Below are 13,485 nucleotides of genomic sequence, written 5' to 3'. Positions count from 1 at the left end.
AACAGTTACATTAACATAATCTATGCAATCACGTCTTTAACATAATTAATTCAGTTTTCAATGTTTCAAAATTAGGATTAGTTAAAAAAAAATCAATCAGCTATACGGTTAGTTATGAATTAGAAACGTTGAATTGCATGATTTGATTTCATTTGAATTTGAAATGATCACAGAGGGTTTTGTTGAAAATATGGTACTCCTTTTACAAGGTTATAAAAAATAATGACACACATTAAATTGGCACTTCATTCATCATTCCTTTGTTTATTCATTTGTTCGTTCCTTCCTTTATTCATTCATTTTTTATTCATTCATTCATTCATTCATTGGTTCGAGCGATCATTGGTTCATACATTCAATTATTTACCCATTTATCAATTTGCTCATCCTTTCATTCGTTCTTATTTTACCATATATTCAATCATTCATTCATTCATTTATTCATTCATTCACTCACTCAACTGGATATGCATGAAGTTCTTGTTGACGCAAGGTAAATCAGAGGAGCAAAAATTTTTGAAAAAAAAGCGTAAGATGACTGAATTTAAGATGAAAATGACAGATCAACCTGCCCGTCGCCTTTTTTATACAAACACAAACATCCATCTATTCGACCATGTATGTCACTTATGGGCCATCAGTCATTTAAATGACATGTCAATCAACGAACTGACCAATCAAATAACTAACCTGCCAAACGACCAACTAACAAGCCAATCAACTAAGCCGTAGGCACTACAAATGTAAACTAACTTTTCTTTCTCTCTTTTTCTCTCTCTCTCTCTTTTTCTCTCCCTTTCTCTCTCTCTCCCTCTTTTACACAAGCACACACCACTCACATATAAAAATAACAAAAACCACATTAAAATGTATACATTCCAAACAAGAAAGTGTGCTCGAAGAAAGCATGAACGACAGATAGATAGACAACCATGTACATTAACAGCCTGTACTTAATTGCCACATGGTCAGTAGCGGCTCTGTTGTAGTAACAGTACAATGAGATGAACCTGGGGTTGGGGCACGTGGTTGAGTTGGACCTCGTGGCATAGTAAGCTTCGTGCAGCGGACACAAGGGCTTCATGTGTTCGGCGAAAGCCTTCAGTGATTTTCTGTTTTATTTTTATTTGTGATATGTTAAGTCAGCAATTATATATATGTACGAAATGTACGAATAAATGTACGAACATTTAAAAATAAATAATAATAATAAAAACTCACGTCCTCTCGTTTTTGCAAAAATCCGAATTTGTGATATTAACATCGATAAGGGTCAAGAAAAGTAGGTCAGTTCCCTCAATAGAGGTCAAATAAAACACACCCGTGTAGCAGGGGTCATCGGCAATAACTTCACCATTTTCCTTTACCTCTTTAGTGGAGTAACCTGAAATGACACCATTTAGTTTCCTCAACTTCTGAAGGTCAATGTAGGGTCGCTGGACGATGGTCATACAGGCCCTGGTGTGCTGCGGCCCACTGACCTATGTTGATTGTTAATGAGGGACGCTTGAGAGACAGTTGTTGACGGACAGTGGTGACAGTTGTTAGCGTGAAAGATGCAGTAAGTACGGTGTCGTTTGGTGCTAGATGTTGTCATGATTGTTATGTTATACATTATAGATCATCATCATCTTCATTCTCATCATCATCATCATCATCATCCTCACCTGACTATTACCATGATGATTGTAAATAGAACGACGACGATGAAGATGGTGACGACGACGACGATGGTGGACAGCGGTGGCAGCAGACACAGCCGCTTTTGCAGCCGATCTAGCAGAGGCCTTATCGGCTTCTGTAGTTGGTTTGGTACAATTTGGTAGTATCCTGGTTATTTTGTGCACTTTAATCATGTGCTTGTTGATCAGTGAGCGAAAGATGAAGTTGAACTCGTGCTGAAGGGTGTTGAACCTGTGACCATCCAACTTGTCACTCAAACTCATCACTATCTCGCCATCATCTGAGATCAAGTAGCATCTGAACGATGATGATGACGACGATGATGATGTTTGTTAAGGTGTTTATGATGATGAGGATGATAATGATGTTTGTGATGACGGTGATGATGTTTATAATGATGATGACGCTGTTTAAAGCTGTGTTGGCGCAATAGTAACAAAACAGCAACAAAACAACAACAACACCGACAAAAACAACAGCAACACCAACGACAACAAAGACGCCATTCAACTGCCAATACGGAAGCTAATATATCTGTATCGACACACCTTCTAACTGAAACTTGGATATGCGTAGAATAATGGCAGAATCAGTACTGTCTTTCTCTCTCTCTCTCTCTCTCTCTCTCTCCCTCTTTCTTCTTCTCTCTTTCTTTCCACTCGCTCTCTTCCATGTTATCTTTCTTCATTTCCTTTTACGAGCCTCGTATATACATCAATCATTCATTAAAATTATTTCTTAAATCAATCTCTAGCAATGGGTTTTTATTTAACGGCAGAATCAGTTGCACGCACACACACACACAAATACACACACACAAACACACAAATACACACACACACACAAACAAACAAACACACACACAAACACGTACACCAACCTAGCATAACATTCAGTATTGTTAGTATTATTATTATTTTTATTGCTCCCAACATTTTCCAGTATTTTGATTGGCTGTTGGTTCGCGTGGCAACAAACGCTATTAACGTTTCTCAACATTGTTGTAATGTTTCTCGTCAACATCGTCTTGTCGAAATCGGCCGCCATGACAGCTGTCGTAATAGAACCAAAGATATAAAATACATGACAGCTGTGGTAATAAAATTACGAACCAAAGATATAAAATAAAAATATAATAATAAACTCAATATCAGTAGAAACGTCAAGCAATTAGATCAAATTAACGCTGATAACGAGTAACTGTCTTAACAACAAAACCAGCAATAATAATAATGAATGCAATAATGAAAATAATAAAAATAATAAAAATAATAATGATAATGAAGAAATAATAATAATAATAATAATAATAATAACAATAATAACAAAAATAACAAAAATAATAATAACTTTTCGAATTTGTCTCTTCGACAGTTCTGGAGATTGTGATGACGTTGTTACTTGTTGTGAACGGAAGTCTGTTGTTGATGACGTTCAAGGATGACGTGTGCATGGCGGCGTCCAAGAACCATTTGTATCTGGTGGTGGCGATGATGATGATGATTGTGGTGATAGCGATATTGTTGGAGATTGTAGTGTTGGTTGGTGATGATGATGATTAGATTGTGGTGATAGTGATTTTGTTGGGGATTGTAGTGCTGGTGATGATGATGATGACGATGGTGATGGTATTAATGATGATGATTGTGGTGATAGTGACTGTGATGGGGATTGTAGTCTTGGTGGTGAAGATGATGATGACGATGACGATTGCGATGATGGTGATGATGATGATGATATCGGCGTTGATTACGAAGATGATAACGATGATAAAAAAAAATGATAAAGAATGAATGGCGACAAAAAAGTAATAACGACAGTGATGTCATCTTCAAAAATGAACCTCATTGGTCGAAGAACTCTGTTCTCAGGTACTAGAACACCTTGAATGGCAATGAAAACGAGTTCACCACACCAAACATTAATTCAGGTATTTTCATCTCTGATGTACACACACACACACACACACACACACGCACGAGGTCTCTACACGCAGCTCGCCTCTAACCTGGATAGTGCCGTATGACTCCAGCGATAGATGCCATGTAAACGGATCTCAGGTTCCTGTCCCTTGCCATCGCCTGCCTCCAACTATAGGTCAACATCTTCGAGAACTGAATGGCCACCCTGGATAAGAATAATAATTTAATAATAATAATAATTATTATTAGTAGTAGTAGTATTAGTATTGAAAACAGACCTGGCCTCTTTAGTTATAAGACAATTCTTCTCCTTACCCAGCAAAGCGTCATACCACCTTTCTTCGCTCTCCTCCCCGTCAATATCTGCCTCACTCTCACCACTACCCTCTCTCACTTTATCATCATCTCTAGGCCTCTTGTTGATTGACTCTTGAACTATGACCTTGTCTATGTTGTACTGCATGCCACTCATGTGGGAGTGGCAGAATGCCGACGGGGCCAGTACTATACTCGATGCGTCCAACGTTATTGGTATGCCTGCGTGTGTGTGTATGTTTGTGTGTGGTTTGTGTGTGTGTATATGTGTGTGTATGAGTGTGTGTGTGTGGTTTGTGTGTGTGGTTTGTGCGTGTGTGAGTGTGTGTGTATGTGTTTGTGTGTGAGTGAAATAAAACATAAAATAAACAAAAACCAAATAAAACAAAGTGATGGTATAGGGGATTGAAAAAAAATCCCATTCGATGAACTGACCCAGATACATGGGGTGATCGGTGGTGATATTTAAACTCTTCATTTTGTTAACAATGCTGCTGAACCTCAAACTACTACCACTACTACTACTCCTACTTCTTCTACTACTACTAATACCACTACTACTACCACTACTACTACCACCACTACTACCACCACTACTACTACTACTACTATTACTACTACTACTACTACTATTGCTATTACCACTAATACTATCAATACTACTACTGCTACTATTACTAATACTACTACTGCTACTATTACTACTACTACTACTACTACTATTACTACTACTACTATTACTACTACTACTATTACTACTAATACTAGGAGTGCTAAAAATCCACGTATGAAGCCACTGGGTAGATTTATCCCTGAAGAGATGTTCCTTTTTATAGACAGTCTTAGTGGAGTCGTCATCCAGCACCTCAAAGAGGCGGTCGGTTGGTTTGAAGCCGGTGGCGGCTGTTTGCGAGTAGGCCTTCAGCAGTACCCCAAAGTGGGTGTCTGTGTGTTTGTGTGTGTGTGTTTGTGGATGCGTTTGTGTGTGTGCATCTGACTGTGTGTGTTTTGTTTGTCAGGTGAAGATGAGGACGATTTAATAATGTTAAGATGAATCAACATTTGAAAAATTAGGAGACGAATTTAAAAGTTTCAAAATAACTTTCAACCTGCCATTAAATTTTATCATTGAACCGGCAAATGTTGCAAATGGCTTTCAAGGTTCGAACTTTCACGTACGATGACGTGTTTAAAAGCACGCGTCTATAAGCAGCGCAAATAAACTCATCATAAACCACGAAGAGGTGAAGTCAGGTCATTTTAATCAAATAAAAAAATTATTCAACAGAAATGAAGACAAAATGTTTGAACAGTTTAAAGATATAATTTAAAAAAAACACCAACCATTAATCTTATCATAGAAACAGTAGGCCGATTTAGCCGGCTTCCACAATATGTACCCCTCTTTCATGGCTACCCCTATATTAACCCCCCTAGTGATCACGTGACTTCCGTTTTTTTTCCTCAACATGTTCTTCAGCACATAAGGAAAGGCGTCATGGTCTGATTTTTTGAATTTGTTGTTGTTTCGAATGAGATTGTCGTGTTTATCGTCGTTGTCGTCGTCATAGTCGTCGTCGTAATATTTGTCGTTGGCGGTGGCTAGGGTGGTAGCCGTTGCAGCTGCAGTTCCTTCGTTATCACCTTCCTCCTCGTACATTTCCAAATCCATAATAGGGATATCCATCCATTTGCCAACACCCTGTGGTGACGTGATGAAGATCATCACCAGCATCGTAACACAATCATCATCATAATCACCACCACCATTCTCCTCATCATCATCATCATCCCCATCATCATTATCATTATCATCACCATCACCACCACCACCACCACCTCATAGGATTTAGGAAGCAGTGGATGAATGATGGCGCCTCCGTCGTTCAAATTTATGATGGATGTGAAGTCGTGGTACTCGTGAATAAGGCTTTCAAAGGCCGACAGACTGATGTCCATCCCTATCACTCCTATGATCCTAAAATTAGGGAAAAAGATTTCATCTCTCTCTTTTATCTCTCTCTCTCTCTCTCTCTCTTTCTCTCTTTCTTACAAATTTATGTTACTTAAGTTTGAGGTTGCATTTTCAACTACAACTACAATAGTAGCAAATAACAACAACAACACACGTTTAGACGACAATTTTCCCCGAGATCAAGGGTTGCCGTTTGGCTACCTGTGATGAAACCGAAATACCCCTCGACTCCATCCACATCTGTCACTCGCCTCAGTATCACGCAACCCCGCTTTCACCCTGTCCTTCTCCACCTGCTCTCTCCATCCCAATCGCGGACGACCCCTTCCTACCACTCCTTCAACCTCAAACTCCAACGCTCACCTAATCCCGACCCTTTCATCCCTTCTCAACACATGTCCATACCACCGCTATCTCGATCTCCTTATCAATGTCACAATGTCCTCATTCAGTCCCATCCTCGACATCAGCTCTGTACTACTCCTCCTATCCTTCACTTTAACCCCACACATCATCCTCACCATAACTCTTTTAGCCCTCTGCAGTACACTTTCCTCCTCTCTCTTCAACACCCAAGTTTCACCACCATATATCATCGCTGCTCTCACACATGCTTTATATACCCTCCCTTTCATCTTCACTGACCATTTCTTTCCACACAATACCCCACCCAGTTCCCTAAACAGTAGCAAATAAACAGTACATAAAAAACTATGGATATAATATATATATATATATATATATATATCCATGTAAAAAACTCAAGCCAACAACTACCTTAACAGTAAAATAATAATAAAATAATATTATTATTAATTATTATTTTATAGAGAATTTTAAAAAATATAGCCGGAAAATAATTTTAAAATAATAATTTAAAATTATTTTTAAAATTATGCAACGTAAGAAAAACTTTTTGGCGTTGATGTTATTGCCAGGCAGGAGAGGCATGGAAAGAGTGAGGATGGGTTCGCCGTCAATTGAACTTTCATATGGCCCTTGTGTGTGTGTGTTTGTTTGTGTTTGTTTTTGTGTGTTTGTTTGTGTGTGTACGTGTGTGTATGTACCCAAATTGGCCAATTATATTACGTCAACTATCCAATTGACTATCCAATCAACTAGACAATTAAAACACATCAGCCACCCAACCAATTAACCAACTAGCCAATCCAATGCCACCGATCAGGAAGACAACCGGCCAATCAAATCACGATAGACAACCGGCCAATCAAATCACGTTATACAAATCTCATAAAACTAACCGGTAAGAATAGGGTCCATGGAATATTCCCTGGCTCTTATATAATCGAAGTAGGGGGCCATCTGATTGAAGAGGTCACTGTCGTGGTAGACCCTGGACATGGCCCCATTATTTTGACATGCAAGTTTGCCCGGGAAAAAACTGTGGTGCCATTTTTTTGATTCTTTGGTCAGGAAAGTGAAAATTTTCGCCTGGGTCGGAGTGGAGTGAGGCAGAATTAAGTTTGATTCTATTGGTATTCATTGTCGGTTGATTGGTTGGTTGATTGGTTGGTTGATTGATTGGTTAAATGAACGATTTGTTGGTTGATTAATTGATCAATAGAATAAACGATTGATTGATTGACTGACTGATTGATTGGTTGATAGATTGATTGATTGATTGATTGATTGATTAAAAAACAACAACAGACCAACCTTAGTCCCAGGAATTCTTGATTGTCTCCATTGTATCGTATCCAACAACTCATCATTCTTGTAGTCGCACATGGAGCCCTTCTGGAAAATTCTTTCGTTGTTTTCGTTGAACTGGTAAAAACCTTTTTCGTATGTTGATTATACACATGTGTATGTTTTTTGTTTTGTTTAAACGTGTGTGTGTTTGTTTGTTTGTTCGTCCCTGCATTTGTTTATTATTTCTAACTCTTTTTTGAAGCATTATTTCATTAAAACAAAATAAAACTAATAATAACTAAAAACAATGCAAATTATTGACCAACATAACAAGAACCAAAAAAATGAAGTCGGATGCAACAGAAACAGAAAAACCCAGCAACCAATGAATTCAAACATAGCAAAAACAACCTAGCGACCAATGAAATTGAATGTAACATTAACAGGAAAACCAAGAAACCAACGAAATCAAATGTAACGGATACATAGAACCCGGCAGCCAGTCAACCAACCAACGGACCTTCAGAGCACCTGAGACTGAACTCACTCTCATCTCCGTCAGTGACGAACAGCACAACACTCCTACAATCCAAATACTTCCTGTGCACTCGCTTCTGCCTCTCCAGCAACTCAAATGACAACATGAACCCATTTCTGATGAAATATTGAATTTAAATTTCGTCAAAATGTTTGAAATAAAATCACTAAATAAGAACCATGTTTCGCATTCTCAGGTTTATGTTAAATAAATCGTGCGACCTGCAGCCAGCCAACAGGTTAGCAACAGTTTAATAAGTAACAATGAAGAAAAGATATAAAATAAGCGCAAATAACTTGTGATCAGATCCGCCGAAAGGAGTTAACATTTCAACGGCCTTCGTCAGCATCTTCTTGTTTCCATTCGTTGCTTTCATCAATCTACTCAGTTTGGATGAAGTTTCAATTAAACATTCCGAAATATTCTCGAAAGATCAATTCAATATGTTGTTGTTGTTCATCAAATAAAAACTTTATTAGCAAGAAACTTTTACATTATTAAAAACTAACCAACCAATCAACCAATCAGGCATTAACAGTGGACCAACCAACCGACTGACCAACCAACCGACCGACCAACCAACCAGCCAGCCAGCCAACCAACTAACCAACCAACTAACTAACCAATCAACTAACCAATCAACCAGCCAATCAACCAACCAATCAACCAACCAACCAGCCAGCCACTAACAACGACCAACCTATGCTTCTGACAGCCAAGAACAGTAGCATTGCCATCTTGCAGCAGCCCTTTATTATGCCATGCCCTGGAGGCCGACGAAATGACGGCAACCCTCTGATGTGCGGCCAAGCTGTTTATCAAGAGCTGAGCTATTTTCTTCGATCTATTGAAACTCGCCCTGTGTGGATATTGTTTGTTTTTTTTTATAAATTATGCTAATTAAGCTTGGTATAACAACACACAAAGCATAAATATGGAAAAAGATTAGAATATTAAGTAAAATTATTCTATAACTGGCCAATAAGCTAGCACACCTGTCTTTTTCATCTGTAAAACTCGTATCGATGATGATGATGACGTGGGACGGGGCTTCCTTGACCCCCATGTACCAGGGCTGTGACCTTGGATCGAACGGACTTTTCAAGGTCAGATTAGAGTAAAACCTCATTAGACCTGTTCTGCTTGCAATGTACACAGATCTGTCAAAATAAATAAAAATGTTTTAGCCTAGTTTTTTCTTTTAAAAATTAAGTCAATTGTCTAACTTGAAATCATGCATTTCAAACAACTTAACAAATTGTGAACAAGAAAATGTTACTAATAACATTTTCACAAATAATATTTGATATAATAAATAATAATAATAACAAATAAAATTATAGTTGATATGCACAGTAATGAATAAAAATTATGATGCCACACACCACAGACAACCTTGTATACTGGTCGACAAAATTTTTTGCCAGTTCGTCAAATTTTTCGGTGAAGTCGTAAAAGTTAATGACCTCTTGGTTCAATTCATCGAAACTTTCGGGGATTATTAACTGGCTTGCCATACTTTTATTTCGATAACTTCTATTGGGAAAGATTTTTAAAAAAATGTCTACCTGATAAGATAACAGAATAGTGGTTAATTATTATTTTAATTGTAAAACTTATAAAATGACAAATTAATTAACAATTGAATATCTAATTAAACAGAAATTGATAATATTATAAAAATTTATAATAAATAATACTCATAAAAATATTAATTATAGCAGCAAATAAAAATAAAACATTAATATAACTTATATATCTAAGATTGGATAGAAACTAACCTCATAGACAAAGGCAATTTCAAATTTTTAAGCAAATTTTCAGTATTTGTATCATTAGCAGTTCCGCTGCTGTTGGTTTGTTGTGATGACAATGTGATGTTGTGGGCATTCCTCAGATGGACACTTAGTGATTTCAAAGTCGTTCGTTTGTCTGCTAAAAACTTCTCTGGAATTACGTTAGGTAAATAATTTGAGAAAATTTTAGCTGAGTTATTACAAAAAATTGCTGCCTTTAAATACAAAATGTGTTGAGTTTGGTATTGCTTTCATCTTAATTTGTATCTACTGGGCTCAGTTGTTTGTAAGCTTGAAAGAGCAAGTGTCTGGACCCCAAAGATACAAAATAAAATGAATATAACACCAACGTCTCTATTCTTCCTTTGAAAACGTTAATGAGAATTTATTTCTACAAATATTTAATGAATGACAAAAATAATATTCAAAGCGATTCACAAATAATCTATTGGAATATTATAACGTAATAAAAATTATATAAATAATAAATTATACAAAAAGTTATGAAGGATGAACATTTAAAAAACCACAGCATGTGCACATACCAATCGTCTTCTTGACATCATTTAACACTTCAATGCCTGTCTTCTTGGCTGGTACTTGAGATGTCAGCAAGCTTTTGTAAAGATCATTTTTTAATGTTTCTGCTTCCAACTTCTTGAAAAAATTTGAGAGTTCCTTTCGTAGGTTGAGGACATCGTCGAAGCTGACTTTGAAAGCATGGGTGTGTTGAGCGGATAGCATAAATATTGAGATGATCACTAAAATGCACACACCACGGCCAGTAGTTTGATGAATTTTAAATTTACTACCACCAACACTCATAAAATAATCTTTCCCAATGAAAGATCCAGTTGATAAAATTGTAGATACAAAAATTAAAACACAAATATGGATAAAGTTGATTGGTGATGAAGATGATGATGATGAAAATTTCATGGCTTCAAAATTGACGTCATGCATGTTGAAGCAATCATGGCGATACTCGACCAGGAACCTCCTACTCAAGCAGAATTCCTTTCCAGTGCTGTAGAGGTCTGCAATCTGGTAGCCCTTCAAGTACGCAAACTTGCAGGCCTCGTATAGCAGATCGCAGAAAGGTTCACAAACTGTCAGTCTTTCCTTCTTGTAGAAGAGATTCTGATCTGGAGAGCAGACATAACACATCAGGTAGTTAGTGTACTTTTGGCAATCCTCTGAGGCGCCAATGAGTGACTTCACTCGAGAGAACGACACGTCAATTTCGTGCTGCAGACAGCAACTATTCTTGCTGTACCATGTGCAATTCTTCAGTGCAAGTTGTTCCTGGGGGGCTCTGTTGTTGAAGAAGGAACAAAACTGCAAAGAATTACTCTTCTTCGTGCTGCTCATCATCAAGTTGATGTTCTTCACCACCGGTAATAATTGGTCGCGGACCCCCCCAGAGATATTGTACACTGGTGCTGGTACCTTGTCCAGTGACGACAAACGCGCATATTTATCGTCGTCCAATGAGTATCTGTCCGTAAATTGGGACCTGACAACAATATTGATGAAGGCTAAAAAGCATGAACTAATTGTTACAAATACTGCCTGATTGGACCAGAACATTTTTTAAAAAGTTTCGTTTACGGTGGTAAATAAATTAATTTTTAAAAGTTAACTGACATTTAAAACGAGATGTTCGCCAACGGATAAAAAATATTCGCTGGTGCATTTTCATAGGCTTCAAAATAAATAATTTATCATAGTTAAATGATTCTGATCTTGTCATGGATATACGGGTTTTAATTATAATAAGGGTTATTTTATTATTGATAGAACTGTTTCGTGTATTCCAGCCATCATATTCTTTGGATATTTTCATCTGAGAAACTCCAATAAGATGATAGATATCATAGATTATGAGTATGGATATATTGATACATCGTGGACATTATATTATATGATGTTAATCAAATATGCACACGGTTGTTTTGTCTTGTGTGTTCTAATATGTAAGACTAACTACTAACTTTCTTATCAAAGCAGATGAACAGACGAGATTTTATTTAACCACAAAGCTCAAACGAAATATTACAAAATTTTAAATTAAATTTGCAAATTAAATAAACAAATAAATATACATATTCATTCACTATGTAAATGTTAATATCATTCAATGCATTTTGACTATCCACAAATGTTAAATAAGATATTTTATTATGTATACAACACGATATTTTGATGATTCAACAACAATATTCGAATAAATATAGATAATAATGACAATAAAATTGCAGAAAAAAACAGTACAAGCACAAATTTGACAATGTTACAAATTTATATACATAAATAAATTCACATTTTTGAAGAACAAATTTTTTTAAAATAATAAAATTGATTGTTTTAAATATATAAACTTTAATATCATTACTATAAATGCAAAAATATTAGAATTTGAATTTAATTAAGATATAAATGTTAAGTTTAAATTTAAGTTTAAACGTTTAATGGATTACTGCTCACATACGCGCATATGCACGATTTACAAAGCTTTTGATTTGATTGCTCAAAAAATTTACAAAAAATCAAAATAAAAAAGTAATAATAATGATGTTAAGCTAAATATATCAAACTACCATTGAATAGAATTCATTATTTATTATTATTTTGTTGCGATTTTGTGATTATTTTAAAATTATCTCAATAAAAACTTGTAAATTTCAAATCTAACTCAATATGTTAAACTTGTCATTGCAAACTAACATTACCAAAAGTTCTGCTTGATATTTTTTTAATTATCTTCAAAATTTGCCAAGTTGATACTTTAACAATTAAATTCATATTTTCAAAATCAGAAAATAAAAGAAAATAGAAGAAAAAAGCGTGTCTGTATGAAAAGTAATAGTTGAATACCACATAAGCATTAGAAACGCAGTACAATATAGAATGTATTTAAGAATAATTTCAATGAGCGAGAGAAAATTGGAAAAATATATTGAAATCATGGATGTATATAATCCATACAATCGATATCCATGATTGAAATACCAAATACACCAGTATATCATACACGCCATTATACCGAACGTATTTTACAATATACCACACGTATTTCACAAATGCACATAAATATATGTTAAAGTTATTTACAACTATGGAAAATCCTTTGAGAAAATAAATATGAATTTATCTAAAATTATGATCTTTTTTTTGAAAATTCTAGTTTATCATCAATCTGAAACGTTATACGTATTCGCAACAAATAAGATTGGCATTGCAGATAATATATATATATATATATATGTATATATATATTATTGTAGGAATTCTACCAAATTGTGTAAATTTAGGTAGTCAGAATTCGGTAGAATTCATACAGTACTGTTTAAAATATGGTCTCTTTCCAACAGATGTGTATATATTGTAAGCCGGCTAATCTATATTACATAATAATATATTTGGAACATTTGAAAGCATATATGTACAGTACACACATGAAGATATACGCAAATTTTTAATATTGGAACAAATCTGAAAATCGATTGTAACAAAATCACAAGTTTTACGTGTATATATGTGTTTTCAATTACAAGACATAAAACCTTTTCATTTAACTATTTATTATGTAATTAATTTATT

The 13,485-nt window shown here is 35.5% G+C and overlaps 1 protein-coding gene across 1 annotated transcript; it reads right to left on the bottom strand.

Annotated features, from left to right (window-relative positions):
- Nucleotides 1-862: 862 nt before the first annotated feature.
- HELRODRAFT_175671 (hypothetical protein) lies at nucleotides 863-11,472 on the bottom strand (the record flags this gene model as incomplete). The annotated part of the gene is made up of 21 exons (XM_009023077.1): nucleotides 863-1,112; nucleotides 1,222-1,481; nucleotides 1,531-1,583; nucleotides 1,730-1,963; nucleotides 3,034-3,161; nucleotides 3,527-3,566; nucleotides 3,692-3,810; nucleotides 3,884-4,142; nucleotides 4,686-4,865; nucleotides 5,265-5,622; nucleotides 5,760-5,898; nucleotides 6,809-6,893; nucleotides 7,158-7,347; nucleotides 7,573-7,694; nucleotides 8,069-8,202; nucleotides 8,383-8,510; nucleotides 8,810-8,945; nucleotides 9,082-9,246; nucleotides 9,482-9,622; nucleotides 9,868-10,033; nucleotides 10,428-11,472. 21 exons carry the CDS (start codon nucleotides 11,470-11,472, stop codon nucleotides 863-865), a joined length of 4,332 nt encoding a protein of 1,443 aa, XP_009021325.1.
- Nucleotides 11,473-13,485: the final 2,013 nt, after the last annotated feature.

The sequence above is a fragment of the Helobdella robusta genome (assembly GCF_000326865.2).
Source record: "Helobdella robusta unplaced genomic scaffold HELROscaffold_34, whole genome shotgun sequence".
Taxonomy (NCBI): Eukaryota; Metazoa; Annelida; class Clitellata; order Rhynchobdellida; family Glossiphoniidae; genus Helobdella; species Helobdella robusta.
The sequence above is the reverse complement of the archived record's forward strand: the minus strand, read 5'-3'. Positions and strand labels throughout refer to the sequence as shown.